The following is a 19,079-nucleotide window of genomic DNA, read 5'->3' on the forward strand; positions in this document are numbered from 1 at the left end:
GAACACTCCAAAGTTTGTTTTTTGAAGATTATAAGAACATTTCAAGCATCAGAATGATTCAATACATATTCTTGACCAAAATACTTTCCACTGAAAGCTCAATCATGCTTGTCATCAGAATCATGTTTTTCAGGTTAGAAAACAGTTTTCATTAAATACTTGTGTATGTTTTATCTTGAAAAAGTTTATTTTGATTTTTTAACTATACTAAAGACACTAACGTTTAAATAAACATTAGAAAACTACTTTAAAACTGAATTTTTAAGCGAAAATGAATTGTTTTCAAATTTATGTTAACATCTATAAGGTCTACCAGAAAATTCTGTCCACTTGGGAAGTGAAAGATAATAATACATTTTCACACCTTTAAAAATATTTATTGTACAATAAAATTTCTGTCATTACTTATGACCTCTTCCCAGCACGATGTTAATTTGTAGACACTATTTTTTAAAAATGTTTTAACCCCTGAGGCAAAGAATAAAAGTGGTGCTTTGCTGATATCTGCTTCAGTTTTGAATTTTTAACCCTTCAAAAAATTTTGTGAGCAGAGAAACAAATGATAATCGGACGATATTAGGTCTGGACAATACAGTGGATGTAGCAGAATTTCCCAGCCTAGCTCTGCGATTTTTTGACGAGCCACAACAGCAGAATGTGGTCTGGCATTATCATTATGCAGTTTGATATTCTTACTGAACACCACTAGCCTCTTTTCTGAGACTGCCTTGTTTAAATCATTAATTTGCTGATAGAATCTCTCTGAATTCAGCTTTTCTTATGGTTTCAAAAGCCATAATGTTTTGGTCCTCAGATGTGCCACCATATACACAGCATTCTCTTATGCGGGCTCAAACTTGGTTTAGAGGAGGAAGTAGGTTGTCTAGGCTCACAATATGCTCTTTTCCTAACTATGTGTTTGCAAGTAATCCATTTTTCATCTCCAGTTATCATCTGGTCCAAAATGAGTTCATTTTTGTTCCAAGCATGCAGAGATATGCATATGAAAATTTTCTCACTTAACTCAAGAGGCACCCATTTGGAATATGGAATATTTATAGACCAATCCTAGGTTCTGGATTATGGTCCGAAATGATTTGTTCAGCTAAATTAAGCTTTTCTGAAATCTCCGATGTTGTCAAAAGTATCTTGCTCCATCATGGTCTTGACAACACTGTCGTGGATCAGAGATGGCCACCCAAAGTGTAGCTTATGATTAAGACCAAAATCAACTGCTTCAAATGTTTCTAACCATCTCCAGCACATTCTACCTGAAACTGCATCTCCAACAAAAACTGTTACTACATTGCTGCACTCTTCTATAATCTGGTGCAATCTCTAAAGGTCCTAAATTCTGCTCTCAAGCACTTTCCTAAATTCTAAAGATTTTGCCATCCCTTAATTTTGCTTCTTGGTGCTTCTCTAAATTCTAAATATTTTGTTTTCCCTAAATTCTGATTCTCTGTGGCTGCACCATCTCTTGTGCCGGTGCTGAGCTTATCTGAATAACAAATCAGTTATTCTCAATCAAACAGCGCTGAATATAATCTTTTGGACTATTGAGTATCATTTATAAAATCTATTTTTTGTACATGGAAAGAAATTTCTGTTAAATTTCTCTTCATCAACAACACTCAACGCTTCACGATGCAGTTGGCTGAAGTCTGTAATCAAGCATAATTTTAATGTTAAAGATTACTATGCTGTTTGGTATTCAAATTGATAATATTAAAATTTTAAAAAAAAGTTTTAAAAATTTCTGCATAAATTATTTTTCAAGCTGGCATGAGTTGATAGTCATGTGGCACATGAAAGCAAAATAAAAATCTGATATGAATATCATCACTTCCTTGTACACCTATTAAATTATACACATTTTTGGTATCTCTCAAGGCAAGTTGAAGATGCCATAAGAAAAACTGTGAAATTTGAAATTAAATATCCAGGTCAATTTTTGTCGTATGGGAGACAAACTTCTTGTATTTTTATTTTTTAATAACAAGTGTAAAATTTTATCAAATACAAGTATAGGAAACAGAAGACTACATTAAAAGTTAGGTTTCATTATTTGTCCAAATTTTTTTTTTTTTTTTTTTAAATCTGACATTGCCAAAACATGAATATTTTTGTCATCTAAAATACTTCTGCAATTGGAAGTATATGACTACGACCAACAATAATAAAAATAAGGATTGGGTAAGGACTTTAAACCAGGTAGGGATAGGTGGGTATATACAGGATGGTCATAAAAAATTTATATATGAACCCATAGTGGCCCTGATATATGAATCTACAGCATCCTCTCCACTCAGCCAATCAAAATGAAATTTCAAATACTATTTTTTGAAGGTACTAGAGATTTATCATGAGTTAAACCAACAGAGCTCTCACAGCTATGGTGACAGGGAACAAATTTTGAAACTTTCTAATGGCAACATCCATGTTGTTTCTGAGTAAACTGATCAGCATATAGAAAAACAATACATGGTACTTTTTAAAGATAATTCCAATCTTGCTATCTTTTTGACTTACAATCTTCTACTTCTCAATATTCTTCTGGTCACAAAAAATATTTTTTATGTCAAAGCCTCCAATGGTCATGTGATATGAGAATCATCTTCTATGGATTTTCAGACCAAGCAAAATTGTTCTACCTATCATTTCACTACAGAAAAGAAAGCCAAATTGTCACACACATGATCCACGTGATGTTTCTTTGGAATTAGAATCCCTTTAGAAAAAAAAAATCATAGATCGATACTCGATTTTAAATATTTCAGAACAAAGTAGCATATCACTTAATTAGTCAGAAAAAGAACATTCTCTAACAAAGCTTCAAAATTTTTTGTTTATCATTTTTTTAATTTACTATTTAGTACTGCTATTGTATGTTTGCAAGAGGAATTCAATATTAAACAATTTTTTCTATCAGTATGAAAAATTTTTCGATCTACCTAAGCATATCTCCAAAAGACTGAATAATCAATTATCTAACTTAGCTAGATCTATCCAATAAGTTAGAGGTAAATGCCAGTTCATCTTTAACTTCCATTCGAAAAACAAAGGTAAAAGCATTGTAAAAAGAGCATTTGGTGATTATAATTTCCCTTTCTTAATTTTACAAACTTCTGGGCATATGCATCACTTGACATTCTGGCAATAGTGTGATGAATTTTATTTTGGCTGTAAATTTGGGTATGATTTTTGACAAGATTCTTTCCTCCTCACTTGTACTCTTTGTGAGTAATATATGGTTCATTATTTCAGTTATGCAGAGAGAGATGTTTAGACATAAAATTGACTGTGTATACTGCTAGTTTTAAATCTGCCAATGACACAGCAGAATCTACAAGGTGAACAACAATGATGTTAATGGTGAAATTGAGGACAATGACATTCACTTAGATTTGCCTGAAGCATAGGCTCTGAGAATTACTAGAAAATTTTGAGATGAATAACGATATTCAAAAATTTGATTAGATTAAATAAAATAAAAAATAATATTTTTCAATTATTTAGCCTATTACTATCATTTTTGTGATCCCATTATTGTAAATCATTTTGAACTCAAATACAAGTCAAGAATCGGTCATAAAAAATTTACTAAAATTTTTGGTTTACAAATAAAAATATACAGTATTTATTTTTTACATTTGTTGGTGGTGAAAGTGGGAAGGTAGTACTTTCCTAAAACTGAATTTACCAAATTTCTTCTTTCTTCATGATCTTAACATTAAAAAGCATAAATCACTTCTTTTTTACTTTCTGACTAATTGTATTCACTTATTTAAGTTATGAATTATATTAGGAAATTTCTCAAGTTTTTATTCCTGATATTGTCTCTTACATGATGGAATCGTGTATTTTGAATATATTCTTTCTTCAGTATCTTTTCTATTGAAAGAAGAGGACTCAATGGTAAAGCAATTTTAACTCACTGCATACAGCATTACTCTACCTAACCTCTTCTGAAACAGAGGTGTATATTTTGATAAGCCAGACAAAAATATTATGGCTGCAATCACCCTCTCGAATGGTGGCCTCTAGCCATTTATAGAGGCTCGTCACTACTAAGGTCGAAAGTGGTGGTCTCTATATTATGAAGGCACCTAATAGATGGGTCACCATTGCTTCCTCGGGATGGACAAATTACATCCATATCTTCTCCAGATTTAAACCCAGGCCCTTAGGTATGGCAGTCAGAATCACTAACCACTCTCCCACCTCAGCAGTTGCAATTAAAGTTCAAAAGCCTACACAGAATCTCAAGATTTTCCTTTTTTAGAGTTTTCATTGAAAATCAACTTTTCATTTTCCTGAATTTCCATGACCAACCATAATGAATTAGTTTTCAAATTAAATATGAATAACTAAATGATTCTATGTACTAATGATTCTATGTACTTACTTCAGGATAAATTGCAATAATTAAGAATAATGAGAAAATTTATTTTATTTGTTACTATAAAGCAACTGAAAGAAATATACACAGGAAATATATCTCTAAACCATTCAACAAATTAGGTAGAGTTTTTAAAACAAAATATCATACTCTTAGGAAAAACTAACCATTCTGCAACAGAAATTTATAAGAATGTATTATTCATAATAAATATTACTGCTTTTGTATTACAAATAAATCTGAGGAACTTAAAATAATGTTAGACTGAAAAAATGCTTAATTAATATAGTTATTGATTAATAACTTCTTAATTATACTACTTATTTTTAAGACCATTTACACTTTTAAAGAGAGAAGTAATATAACAGTTGCATATTTAAAAAGAAGACTGAATAACAGTTCACTAATACACATAAAATTATGGCTAGATAAACTAGTATTAGATATGAGGTAGTAACATTCTTTCTAAAAGAAAAACAAGGATTATAGTAATTCTTTATTTGCTTTCTTTTTAAGATTGGCAATTATTGGTTATTTTGCATAATTTAAAATATGAAATTTTTTATTATTTGAGATGACTGAGCAATACTTTTTCTTTAACTTTCTTAATTTTCTAGAAAATTTTTCATTTGATAGGTTTTCTTGAGCATTTTTCCTTTTCTGACATTCCTGGCTTTCCATAAGAGATAGAATCCTGCTTATATTGATTAGGTCAGCAGTAATCAATATTTTCAATTGACATTCCAAATGATTACACTGGAAATTTCAAAAACTACCTTGTATCAGTTCCCCTAATACAAACAGGCACTTACACAGTCCAGTCACATTAATGTGACCACCATGTACTTTCCATGTCAGAGTTAAATAACCAATCACAGAAGGCAGGTGGCAGCACAGTGCAGTTGAGCGTATATAAAGGGTGTGTGAGGGCTTCGGAAAACATTTCAATTGTTGGTGTAATGCAGAAACGAAGCGATTTATCCGACTTCCAAAAGGGCATGATCATTGGCTTTCGGGCCAAGGGTGGAAGCATTTCCGAAACGGCTGAGTTTGTGAACTGTTCGCGTGCCGCCGTGGTAAAAGTGTACCGTGCATGGCAAAATGGGACTTCCAAAATCAGCGACGTGGCAAATGTGGTGCACCACGGGCCATAGATGACAGAGGCGAACGACGGTTGACAGAGGCGGAGATGCGTTCGGGCAGATAGACGGGCTACCGTTGAGCAACTGACCACCAAAATGAACCAAGGGGCTACCAAAAGTGTCTCCCAAAGTACTATTCAGCGAACATTGCTGCGTCTGGGCCTCCGAAGCAGACGCCTGGTTCGTGCACCTATGCTGACTGCTGTTCATCGACGGCAAAGGCTAGAATTTGCACGCCAGTACAGCAGCTGGATGTCCACTGAGTGGCGACAGGTTGCGTTTTCGGATGAATCGCGTTTTATGCTCCATCGGACAGATGGACGTTGGTGTATAAGGCGTGAAACCTCTGAAAGGAACCACCCTGCAACCATTTCCGGAACGGTCCAAGCTGGAGGCGGGAGCATTATGGTCTGGGGAATGTTTTCCTGGCATTCTCTAGGTTCACTGATCATTGTGGAAGGCACAATGGATCAATACAAGTACGCTCTCTGTCCTTGCGGACCATGTTCACCCCTACATGCGCATTGTTTTTCATCAGAATGTTGCATCTTCCAGCAGGACAATGCGAGGTGCCATACAGCTGCCAGTGTACGTGCGTGGTTCGAAGAGCACCAGGATGAGTTTACCGTCCTCCCCTGGCCAGCAAACTCACCTGACTTAAACCCAATCGAGCATCTGTGGGACCATCTCGATCGAGTTGTTCGCGCCATGGATCCTCAACCGCGTAATCTAGCGCAGCTGGCCACGGCATTAGAGTCAACATGGCTCAACATCCCAGAGAACACCTTCAGGGACCTATGTGACTCTCTTCCTGCACGTCTCGCAGCAGTCCGCTCTGCGAAAGGTGGTTATTCTGGCTTTTGACAGATGGTCCCATTAATGTGACTGGACTGTGTACATTCATGTATACAAACACTGATATACATACTAAAAAAGAGGTACAGAAAACTTTTATTTCAACTTTCAAATGTAATATGCAAGCATGTAGATAAAACATGCACTGGTTGGTTAAGAAATGCAAAATGTTACAGCATTAAATATTTTTCTGAAAAACCCAAATAAATAGCTATCCTGTATTACTATACATTATTATATCACTTTAATATTAGCCTGTATTATTATTACATAATAATAATAGAGTAAAAAGTGAAATAAATTAAATATGTGTTTAGTATTAAAAATACCTGCCCATATTACATATGTTTAGTATAAAAAATATTCAAACAAATATAGCTGGATGAAATTCAATTACAGCTATTTGATGAAATTTAATTTTCTGATATTTAGTCTGGGAAAGGGTTAATAAGTAATTACATATAATTCTTCATAATGATCACAAACCTTTTAGATCTTGTCTTGCCTTATTCAATTCTGCAAGCATTTTTTTCATTGCAATGCTAGTAGATTTTTCTGTATGAGAAGACTAAAAGAAATAATACAATATTAATATCTTTAATTTAATTATGAATTTAAAGACTGTTTTTTTGCACAAAGAAACTTTTATATATAATGCAAGATTTTGTGAATCATAACATATAAAAAAATGTACATTAAATGAATTTGTTTCAACAATTTTATCTCTGCTGGATTTTTTTTTTCCCCCCGGGATTGGGGGTTGGGCCCTAAAATTGCATAAATAAAAAGACCCTAAAATTGCATATTTACCAGCTTTAGAAATGCAGTAAATCCTTTATTTCCTTTTTTATTTATTTTTTTTTTTAATATTCCATACAGTATCTGATGCATCCTAAAACTGTCCAAAGATGTGTCATTTATGCTTCTTATATTGCTCTTTGCACAAATATCAATGGAAGTAACTTTTCCTATTATTATACACCATTTAGTTTAAATATGAATGGATCAGAGAACGTAATGCACTTGGTTTTATACATAATTGTGTTGAAATGCAGACTGAAAATCCCTGACAAGGATTAAAAATATTTCCATATACATATAATTTTACTTCATATTTTAATAATATTCAAGTTGTATTGCTATATGCAAGATTCAAAATAATGCATCATACTAATTCTAAAACTGTTCATTTGTTTGAAACCATTTATAACAAAAACTGTTCATAAATATGATTATCTACTTATGTAATGTGTCCCAAACAAGTATACAAAAATAATATATATAATGTTTAATGTCTACACAAAGTCAAAGCTGTGTTGAAATTAATTTGTACAATTCTTTAGTGTTTTTAAAGCCAAAACAGACCACTGTGTACATGGGGTGGTCAACAGAGTAAAAACAGAAAACAGTATATCATTCATAATACAATTTACAAAATTCAATAACTTGGTGTTTCAAAATAAAATTAAAGAGCTAAGAATTACGCTGAATTAAAAATGGTTTAATTAATACGGTTATTTATTTTAACTTACTACTATATAATGCATTGATTTCTAAATTACATTGTTCATTTCTGAAGGACCTAAAGAGAGGGATGATAGAAAGAGAAGAATGAACAACATTTTACTAGTAAGCATAGATGAGAGTTATGGCTTGATAGCACGGCAAGACAGGCAATTACAGTAATTCTTTATTTGTATTCTTTTTACGACAATCAGTCTTTGTTTATAGATTACTATGTAAGATAAACTTTTTATTATTTGGAAGAACTTATTTATATTATATATATATTTAACTTTACAGACTTATTGGAAAAGTTCCACATTTTTCTTGACTTTTTTTAACTTTCGCTGACTTTCCAGGATCTAAGTAAGTGCAAACCCTGATATAGCTGTCATTCATGTTATGATGCAACAAATTTTAAAGTAAAACCTTTAATGTAGCATTTAGATGCTTGGAAGAAACTACTAAAACTATTTGACTTACCTGGGAACCATAGAGCTCTTCAAAGAGTTTTATCTTCTTTTTCAAAGCTGAAATTTCACACAAAGGTACAATTTATATATTTTAAAACTTCCTGGCTGCATAATATTGAGCAACATAAGAATCAAATTTTCCCATATTAAGAAATTTCATAATTGGGTATTTTTCTCAACAAATTTAAAAAATAAACAAGTGAACTTATTTGTCAAAAAAAAGTAAAATTATTCATTACAACTAAGATAGTTTACAACATAAAACATTAATTATAAGATATTTCTACATATTTTTTTTCATTAAAACACAAGCAATGATACAATAAATAAACTGCATTACAAGACTAATTTTAAAAAGTAAAAAAAAATTAATCTTCATACAACATGCGATTATTAAAATATATTAATTACCATGGATTTTCCGAGAAAGTAGCTTCGAATTTGAGGGACTAATTTCAATAGAAGTTCTAGAAAAAGAAAATTATGTCATAAATTAAAGATGCAAAAATGCAAAAAAATTTTTTTTCAAATAATGATAAATTGCATGAATGAATATATGGATGACATGTCTCATATTGGTAATTAGAAAAGGAGCAGCAGTTCAATGCAATAATTTTCACAAAAAAGCAAAAATTTATCACTGACAGTAGTTTTGCTGGAACTTAGTCTAATACTCTCAAGTACAATAAACAGAGCACAATACATCTGGAAATTTGCAATGTACACAATAATGATGAAATTTTCAGGGTAAAATCACATAATATAAAATAAATGGTTTATAACATAACTGCCTAATAGTTTTTACAGTGAATGAACAAAAATATGGAAACACCTTGTGAAATGCATGTTTGAAGAGAAAGATTAATTTTAATGAAATATGTAGGTGGCGCTGGCGTTTTTGACTACTGATGCCACCTATACAACTTCGCAAATGTGCTAAACAGTTCAGTTGTTCTCAGAGTACTGTTATGTGAGGTTGTCATTGCATTATGTCAGAGTTAACAGACTTCGAACGTGGGCAAATTGTTGGAGCACGTATGGTAGGTGCTTCCGTAAGCAAGGTAGCCGAGGTGTTTAGTATTTCAATAGGTACTGTATCGAAGATTTATTCCGCATATTTGAAAAGCGGAAAAACATCATCTGCTAAATCACAGCGCGGACGAAAGTGTGTCCTGAGTGATCATGACAGACGATCATTAAGGGCAATTGTGACAAAAAATACGAAGACCACAGCTGCAAAAGTTACTGCTGAAATGAATGTTGTATTACTGAACCCTATGAGTACCAAAACAATTAGAAGGGAGCTTCATAAACAGGGAATTGCTGGCCGTGCTGCAATTGAGAAGCCACTCATCAGTGATGCTAAAGCCCGTAACAGGAAAAGGTGGTGTTTAAGTCATAAAGCCTGGACTATAGAGCAGTAGAAGCGAGTAATATGGTCTCAACGAGTCTTCTTTCACATTGTTTCCCACTTCTGGCCGAGTTTAAGTCTGGAGAACGCCATCTCAAGCCTATAATACCGACTGCTTGTTGCCAAGAGTGAAACATGACGAGGGGTTCTGTTATGGTTTGGGCAGTCATATCATGGTTGTCTGCTAGCCCCATGATAACTGTGTCAGGGCACATGACTGCCAAGACTTATGTGAACATTTTGGTCGATCAAGTTCATCCCATGGTACAAACTTTGTTCCCCGATGGTGATGGTGTCTTCCAAGACGACAAAGCCCCTGTTCACACAGCTCACATTGTCCAAGACTGGTTTTCTGAGCACGAGGATGAGTTGTCCCATCTCCTCTGACCACCACAGTCACCAGACCTGAATATTATCGAACCTTTGTGGTCTACATTGGAACGGAAAGTGCGTTCTCGTTATCCACCGCCAACATCGTTATCTGAACTTGCCACCGTTTTGCAGGAAGAATGGTATAATATTCCCTTGGCAAACATACAGGAACTGTATTTATCCATTCCGAGAAGACTGCAGGCTATTTTGGATGCCAACGGGTTTCCTACACCATATTAAGCAAAGAAACATGTTTTTTTAAAGGTGTTTCCATATTTTTGTCCAACCCCTGTATTTTATTGTTCAATGGCCTTCCAAATGCATATCCTAAAAAGCAGGGGTTGCTAACAGTGCCCACCACCTCATCCCAATGCACCCGCACTAAAATATGCTGCTTTGTGTGTACAATTTTGCAGTTTTGGTTTATGTTTATATAATGCACATGAAAATTATATATTTTTACATATACATGTCAAACAGCCAATTTATTGCATTGCCACTGCTCAAAACATTTCATAGTTGAAAGTCAGATCAACCTGACAGTACAGTGTGGTGCAAGTTTAGTCCTGGGTGCAATGTAGCACGGTTGATGCATTTACTGTAACTTCTCTGACACAATCACCAGTACGTGCCGAGAGAAAGACTTAGCAGGTGAAAAACAAGACATCTGTCTACTTTGTCTGCCTCCAACAATTTTGATTAATTCATATTTAACAGATTCATTTATGTACTGTCTAATCATCCAGGATGTTTTCTTACACAGATTTCCTTACATACTCATGATTGTAACAATCCATAATGAAAGCACTTATAACGATTAACTTATAACGATGAACACAAGTGATCATACACTTATAATTTTAATGAAGAATGGGAGCACCAGTATTGATTTATAAATCACAAAGACAAATATATATGCTTATTGTGCAATAAAAGTATAGCAATTCCAAAGAAAAGTAACCATGACAGACATTTTAAAATGGTTCATCTGAAGTTTGATTCAGAGTGTTATGAACTTTCTGAACTTCAAAGAAATAAACTTTCATTATTAAAGTCATTAGTTTCAAAGCAATAATCTACTTTTACCAAACTCTTGGAAACATCAAAGGCAGCAGCAATCGCATCGATTAAAGTTTTGCATATACTTACTAAGAAGAAAAAAAAGACACGTACAGATGGAGCAATAATAAAAGAAACAATGTTGGAATCTGAAGACATACTGTTTGCAGATTTTAAAAATAAAAAAGAAATTGTTTCAGCCATAAATGCCATGCAATTGTCAGCTAGAACTACTACAAGGAGAATTAAAACGACTGCAGGGCCCTTAGAAACCCAACTGAAAAAAGATACAAACAACTGTGCATTTCCCCCTTACAATTGGATGAATCGAAAGCTATAACAAACACAGCACAATTAAAGCAAATGTTAGGCTGGCCTTTGATGATTTTACCATAAAAGAAGAGTTTCTAAAAATCTTACTGCTTAAAGGGCACACATGAGGAAAGTATTTATTTTGCACAACAAAAATATTTTTGATCAACATTAAAATACTCATTGAGAAATTATTTTCAATGACAACCATCGGCGCACCAGCTATGACAGGAAAGAATACTGAATTCATTCCTTTAATACCAACAAGATCCCCCCCCCTTTTTTTTCCAAAACGTATTGCATATCACTGCAATATACATCAGCAATCATTGTGTGTAAAAATCATTGAATTCCAAGTTGTAATAGCTGTTGTTACTAAAATAATCAATACAATAATAAAGACAAGTGGAGTGCAACATAGACTATTTAAACTGCTTTTGGAAAATGATGAAGATACATAATTTACCAACCTTCTTTTGAACACTGAGGTTTGTTGGCTGAGCAAGGGAAACATGCTTGAGTAATTTATTAATTTGTTACCACAAATAAAAACGTTTCTGACATCCCAAGGAAAACCTTAGGAATAAATGGAAGACCAAAATTGGTTGACAAATTTGGGTTTTTTGACAGATTTAACATTAAACTTAATGAGCTAAATTTGAAATTACAGGGCAGGAATAATCATGTTTCTAATTACTAAAAAAATGGCAGCAGTATGAAAGAGCATAACAGTAATACAGACTCATATCTTGAAACTGTATCTGCATTGCAAACTGAATTTCATTCTAGATTTGTTGACTTTGCAAATTTAGAGACAATTTTAAATTTTTTTATGAATTCTTTTAATATTACTGACAGAGAAAACACAGCTATGGCAACTTTTAACTATTTCCAGCTTAATATTATGGAAAACACAGAAATAGTAAGCTTGCAAAATGATGTTATTTTAAAATCTTATGAAACTAATAAGATATTTGAGCTTGGTAAACAGAAATCAGTACCTTATTTTAAAGCCATGTGTGGTAAAGATTAATTCTTATTGTTCAAGTACATATTTTTGAGAGGTTGTTTTCAAATAGGAATTATCTGAAGTCAAGGTATCAACCTTGACATATTAAAAAAATGTTTAAAGAATATAAATTATAAATATATGTTATTTAGTTCAATGACATTATATCTTTTAAACAAAACTCTAGTTTGTAATATGAAGTTTGATGCGTGATTATGAAACTTGGATGGGTGGCATCCACTAAGAATTTAAAATTTTACTTTGTGCCCTTGAGTATATAGTAAGTTAGCAATCAGTCTCTAAGAAAATGTCATAAAAATATAAAAGATAAATTCATACCCTGTAACTAAGTCTTCTTGCTCAACAGGAGGTGATGGTGGAAGGCTGGGATCTAAATGAAGACTAAAAGAGAGAAAAATCAAAAATTTATAATACCGAATTCATACACACTTTTACTACAAAAAAAATTTCTAATAAATCTAGAGAAGAAGAAAATTTCATAAACATTTATTTAATATTTTATGACCATTAAGCAGTTTTTAACTAAACTAGTTCTACATTTTTCAAGAAAAATGTGTGGTGTGTATTTAATTATGGAAAAGCACACTAGGGCTGTCTGCCTGAGGGTAGGGATGCCTTCGTGGAGGACTTTCTAAGGGAACTGGCTCGTATAAACGTTACACATTATTCAAGAAAAATTATTTTTATACAATGGCTGATTGAAAAGTTTAATGGATCTATTTTGCTTTCCAAACTTTAGATGTGATAACCTAATAATGAATTTTAGCAAATACATCAATATATCAGAATCTGTAGTTGAGAAACTATAGCTTTTAAATCTTTGGTCACAGTGCGGCGAAGTGTCTATTTTTTGCTGGCAGATGAGAAAGATATTTCTGTGAAAATATAACAGAGGTGAGATTAAATTTGGAAAGCCAAGTAATGAAACACTTAAACTATTAGGGCATACATATGGTGATAATACACTTAGCTATGTTTTAATTTTTCAACAATGAAGGCACTTCAAAGATGAAAATATGTCAGGGACTGACAAAGTATGTTGCAGGCCATTAACTGGGGTTGTGAACGTTAACAACGACAGCCCATTAGCACACAGTGAATGATGACTATTATGTAAATGGCAGTGAGTGATAAGGATAGGATTTTCTCAAGACACATTAGTTTTTGCTCCAGAATATTTCTCAAATGTATGTTGACGTTGGCACCATTGCATGAAACAGAGGGACAACACCAATGTATAATATGTCATTTAAGATTCATCTTCTGGATTCTCAACTGGATTTTAATTCTTGCTTAAGAGCCAAAAATGATGAGAACAAAGATTTTTGTCATGATATAAATGCAGTGAAAATATATAAAGAAAAACAGAACACTAAAATGCTGACTGACTACTTTTAGACACTAAAAAGGATGTACGAATATCAACTATAGAGAAATTTAAAAAATAATTGCTTATATGCATGACACAATGTTAAAAAATGCAAAGCTAGTTACTGAGAAACAATGTCCAACAGGTACATTTGGTAATAGGGCTTACAGTTAGAAGAAAATATGCTACAAAATTCAGGATTTGATGTTTCTGCAACATAAAATGAGTTAAATTTTATTGTTCAATATTATATGAAAATTTCTAAAAGAAATAAGGAAAAATATTCTATACAGATTGTGCAAATGGGCTCTGAAATTTTATGGGCAGAGTCTGCATAATTAGTAAGTAAGATATGCATTTTCTTTTCAAAATAGCAATCTTAACATTTTATACACCACTTCCAGAGTGGTACCAGCTTTCCAAACATGATTTGGATAACATAAAATAAGAATAAGTAAAACTGGTAGAAATAAAATAATCAGTACTCACTTTCTATGAGACAAATAGGTTCGAAATGCACTAGGGGAGACTGAAGCTTCTGATGATCTAAAGTTAAATTAAATAAATAACAAAAATTAAAATATATTAATTCCATACTGATTACTGCAATTTCTTAATACCCTTACTAAATTATCAAAATGAAACATCTCAAGAGGTAATTCATTTTGTTACATTTGAAAATATGTTCAAATACTTGATGGATAAACACCTTTTTTCCCTGAAATTTTTAATATGTGCTTATGTTTACATGACATTTTATTATCAATAAAAAATAGTTTTGGAAACCAGAACCAAACTTACTGATTCATTTCAAGTTTCTGGGGTAAAGGTGACAAAGCAATATCTTCTTCTCTGGTTTTCCTAAAAGCTGGCCAACTATGTCTGGTTTCTGGTGAGTTCTCATCTTGCAATAGAAATGAGAACTAATTAAACTTACATTATCAACATTTTTAATCATATATAATTATAAATTTAAGACAATGAAAATGTAATTTAAAAGAAAACAGAATTATATAACATTACACATCCTGTTATATTATCTTTTTGTAAGTGAAAGAACTTTCATAATCAGAAATTAATATAAAACAATAACATCATATTTAACTTATCATTATATTCACTGTACTCCAATCTTAATATTATAAACATATTCACATTTTTTAACAGTGCCAAAATAATGTAAAATTACCAAGTTTGTGACAGAAAACACCAGAATTGAGAGGAAAGTTCAGGATAATAATAATAAAATAAAGCCATGTTTAGACCGAAAATTAACATGTCTTTAAATATTTTGAAATTACTACAGACCAGAAAAACACAGACCATGAAAAAAATACAAAATTAGACAAATGAAATGAATTTGCACATATTTATACATGCATTTTTTATTTTTGCAAAATGTTCAGAAATTGAGCTTTATGATATGTATTATCTTTTTTTTTTAATTCAAAAATATTTAAATAAAAAATAAGTATTATATACAGTACAAAGTCTGAAATCCGGACTGATCGGGACTTCGGCGGGATTTGGGATTTTTCAGGAAAAATAGATCATCAATTTAAATCTGGTAAGATGGCATGCAGAAATTATACAATTAAAAATATGAAATTATAATTTATGAAATAAAGAACAATTATGATCCAAATGGTATTAAATTTACAAAAAAAAAAAAAAAAAAAAAAAAAAAAAAAGCTTAATATTTATTTGTTTACTTTATTAAACATTTCTTTCAATGTTAAGTTGTTTAAGATGCTTCCACAAAAAATTCAAAAAGTTCCTTTCTCTTTTTTCTTGTGTCATATACAGTGGACATTCCAATGCCATACTCCTCGCATAATTTCGAGATGAATATACCTTTATCCATTTTTTGCAGTAATTCCATTTTTTGTTTAAAAGACATAGAAGCATGGTGTCGCTTTGTAGATCCTTTGGCAACTCCAGAATTGGAAACTCTTTTCGACATAATCGAAAGTTCAAGCTTAGTTTTTATAAAATTGCCATAATAATAACAGTGTGCAAAAAATAATAAGCTGGATCAAATTAGAAGATCAGGGAGCAGAGCAGTCTGCTAGACTAATTCAAATGCCTTAGAATCAGTAAAGATAATTTCAGCCTAGCTTAATAGCATCCGTTATACATTATTGGCTGTGTATCACAAGATTGGCAATGAAAGCCAAGTTGTTTCGCTAAATTATGTCTTGCTCCTATTGCGTACTGAATTAAGTCTGAATTGTATTTGTTATTTACTATACCTACGTTTATTTCCTGCACATGCTTCAAACTAATCCGAGTCCTGAATAAATAAATTTCCACATATACTTAAGGCTTTATCTAGGGCCGGTGCTCGATACCGCCTGGTGCAGTATTTATGGGTCCTAAAATTTGCTACAAAGCATTTTCCTAAGTTCTAAATTTTCACCGTGCCTAAACTTTGGATCTCATTGCTTTCCCTAAATCATAAAAACTTCTCATTCCTTAATTTTGCTGCCCAGTGCTTCAACTAAATTCCAAAAATTTTGCCGTCCGGTGCCAACATATTCTGCCGCCGCTTCTGGGTTTATGGTGAATAACATATTAGTTATTCTTAATTAAAATAGCACTAAATGTAATCTTTTGGCCTATGAGTTTCATTAACAAAATCTATTTTTAGCATATGAAAAGAAATTTTTGTTGAATTTTTCCTCGTCAACATTTCTTAGAGCATTTACCTTAAATCTGTAATCATTGCCAAACGTAATGTCAACATAATAGGTTACCATACTCCTTTGTTATTCATTTACTAACATAAATTGTTTAGGCATCATTACATGAGTCATTACTCAAGTTGTTGTGTTGATGAATATGTGGTGATGAAAGAAAAGTATAATAAATATTGATTCACCAGTTTGACGTCAGATCAACGATGTATCTATGTGGAATGTTTCGGTTTGAGATGTGTGCCAAGCAGATATGCAGCAAAAAAGTCCAAATTACTGATCCTACAAATTTATGCTAAAATGATTGTTTGTTCAATAACAAGGTATTTTATTTAGTGTCGAAGTGAAATTAAGAGTTGGGACTCTCCAGATGATGCCATACTCTTGTTATTCAATTACTAATATAAAAAAGCTTAGATATCACAGCATGAGTTATTACTGAAGCTATCATGTTTGATAAACATGTGGTGATGAAAGCAAAATATAATAAATAATGACTCACTAGGTCGGGGTCAGGGATATAAAATAGGTGAATGTTTCGGTTTGAGATGTATGCCAAGTAGATACTCAGCTACGAAGCCAAATCATTAATGTCACAAATTTATGCTCACATGATTGTTTTTCCATAACGAAGTATTTTATTTAGTGCCTAAGTGAAATTAAGAATTGGAATTTTTTGGCTTTGAGGTCCGGATTTTAGATCATTCCGGATAATGGATGTCCGGATTTGGGATCTGTATCACCAAAAAGAAAAGACATTTTAAAACATTTATTTTAATGTTATGTTTATAAAGCAAGTAATTTTAATATATTATTATTATCTTGATGTAGTATAATAACATCATTATATAGTACAAAGTCCGATATCCGGATGTCCAATATCTAGAATGATCTAAAATCGACCTCAAAGCCACCAACAATCTTTTTTTCTTTAGGAATTTTTTAATGCTTTACACTTGTGCATTTGATTTTTTCCCTCCATAATAAAACATGTGGATGGACCGAATTCTTAATTTCACTTTGGCACTGAATACTTGTTATTGAAAATATGATCATTTTAGCATAAATTTGTGTGATCAATAGTTTGGCCTGCTTTACATACACATCTCAAACCAAAACATTCTACATGGAAACATCATTGATTTTACACCTACTAATATGTTATATCCCTGACACCAACCTGGTGAATCACTAATATTATTATAATATTTTGGTTTCATCACTGCATGTTTATCAACACATAACAACTTGAGTAATGACTCATGCAGCGATGCCTAAACTTTTTTTTTTTTTTTTTTTTTTTTTTTTTTTTTTACATTAGTAAGTGAATAACAAAGAGTATGGAAACCTTTCAGGTTGACTTTTGGATATGATTACAAATTTAAGTTAAATGTGCTAAAAATTGACTAAAAAACAAACAAAAAAATCTTTCCATATGCTAGAAATTGATATTGTTAATTATACTCATAAGCCAAAAGATGACATTTAGTACTATTTGAATTAAGAATAACAAATTTTTTATTCACATAAATCCAGTACCGGCGCCAGAGCTTATATGGCTGCACCGGACGGGAGAGTTTAGAGAAGACAAAATTTTTGGAATTTAGACAAGCACCGAGTAACAAACTTAAGGGATCATAAAATTTTTAGAATTTAGCTAAAGCACTGGGACTCAAAATTAAGGGGCAGCAAAAATTTAGAACTTAGGGAGGCATTTGGTAGCAAAATTTAGGACTTGCAGAGACTGTATCAGCACTGGTAAAAGATCTAGCACTGGCCCTCAGTAAGCTTAAGTATAGGAGGTAATTTATTTATTCAGAGCTCAGATAAGCCTTAATCATGTTCAAGAAATAGACGTTAGTATAATAAATAACTAAAATAATATAATTTAGGCTTAATTGTCTCAGAGCATGATAGAAGCAGGACAAAAATTTAGCAGAACAACTTGTCTTTTATCTCCTGCTACAAAGCCAATAATCTACAGTGGAAGCTGTTCAGCTAGGCTAAAATTATACTTAATTTGATTCCAAGAAATTTCAGTTAATATAGCTGATTGTGCTGCTCCTTAACTTGCTAATTTGATCCAGCTTATTATTTTTTGCAGGCTGCTATTATTACAGCAATTTTATGAAAATTAAAGTTTGAACTTTTTATTATGTCAAAGAGTTTCTAATTCTAGAGCTATTCTAACAGGACCTACAAAGCAAAAGCATGTTTTGATATGCATTAAACAAAAAGTGGCATTGCTGCAAAAAAAAGTATATAGGTCCCTCTCAAACTTATGCGAGGAGTATGGGATTGAAAAGTCAATGTTGACAAGCAAATAATACGACATAAGGAAATGTACATGATATAAGAAAACAGAATTTTTTGTGGATTCTAATATCCCACTTGTAATGAATAGTAGAAAAATTATTCGTTATGCTAGAAATGACAATCATGACAAATTGATGAC

The 19,079-nt window shown here is 32.1% G+C and overlaps 2 protein-coding genes across 4 annotated transcripts in view; one reads left to right on the forward strand and one right to left on the reverse strand.

Moving 5' to 3' along the window:
• The window catches only part of Rel (nuclear factor NF-kappa-B family member relish), a 161,206-nt gene extending 153,114 nt beyond the window's left edge, over positions 1-8,092 (forward strand). The window contains exon 19 of the mRNA XM_085814644.1: positions 7,979-8,092. Within this exon, the coding sequence (XP_085670770.1) occupies positions 7,979-8,014 (36 nt within the window). The 3' untranslated portion in view covers positions 8,015-8,092. The remainder of the gene's footprint in view (positions 1-7,978) is intronic.
• LOC118183720 (protein FAM13A-like) overlaps positions 1-19,079 on the reverse strand; it is a 109,433-nt gene that overhangs the window by 31,410 nt on the left and 58,944 nt on the right. For all 3 annotated transcript variants that reach the window (XM_085814639.1, XM_035353314.2, XM_035353317.2), the window contains 6 exons: positions 14,730-14,832; positions 14,418-14,474; positions 12,878-12,940; positions 8,787-8,842; positions 8,386-8,432; positions 6,886-6,967 (listed from right to left, as the gene is read on the reverse strand). In XM_085814639.1, the coding sequence (XP_085670765.1) occupies positions 6,886-6,967; positions 8,386-8,432; positions 8,787-8,842; positions 12,878-12,940; positions 14,418-14,474; positions 14,730-14,832 (408 nt within the window). The remainder of the gene's footprint in view (positions 1-6,885; positions 6,968-8,385; positions 8,433-8,786; positions 8,843-12,877; positions 12,941-14,417; positions 14,475-14,729; positions 14,833-19,079) is intronic.

Source organism: Stegodyphus dumicola, chromosome 4, assembly GCF_044657685.1.
Source record: "Stegodyphus dumicola isolate Sdum_Otavi_A_Nest chromosome 4, ASM4465768v1".
Lineage (NCBI taxonomy): Eukaryota > Metazoa > Arthropoda > Arachnida > Araneae > Eresidae > Stegodyphus > Stegodyphus dumicola.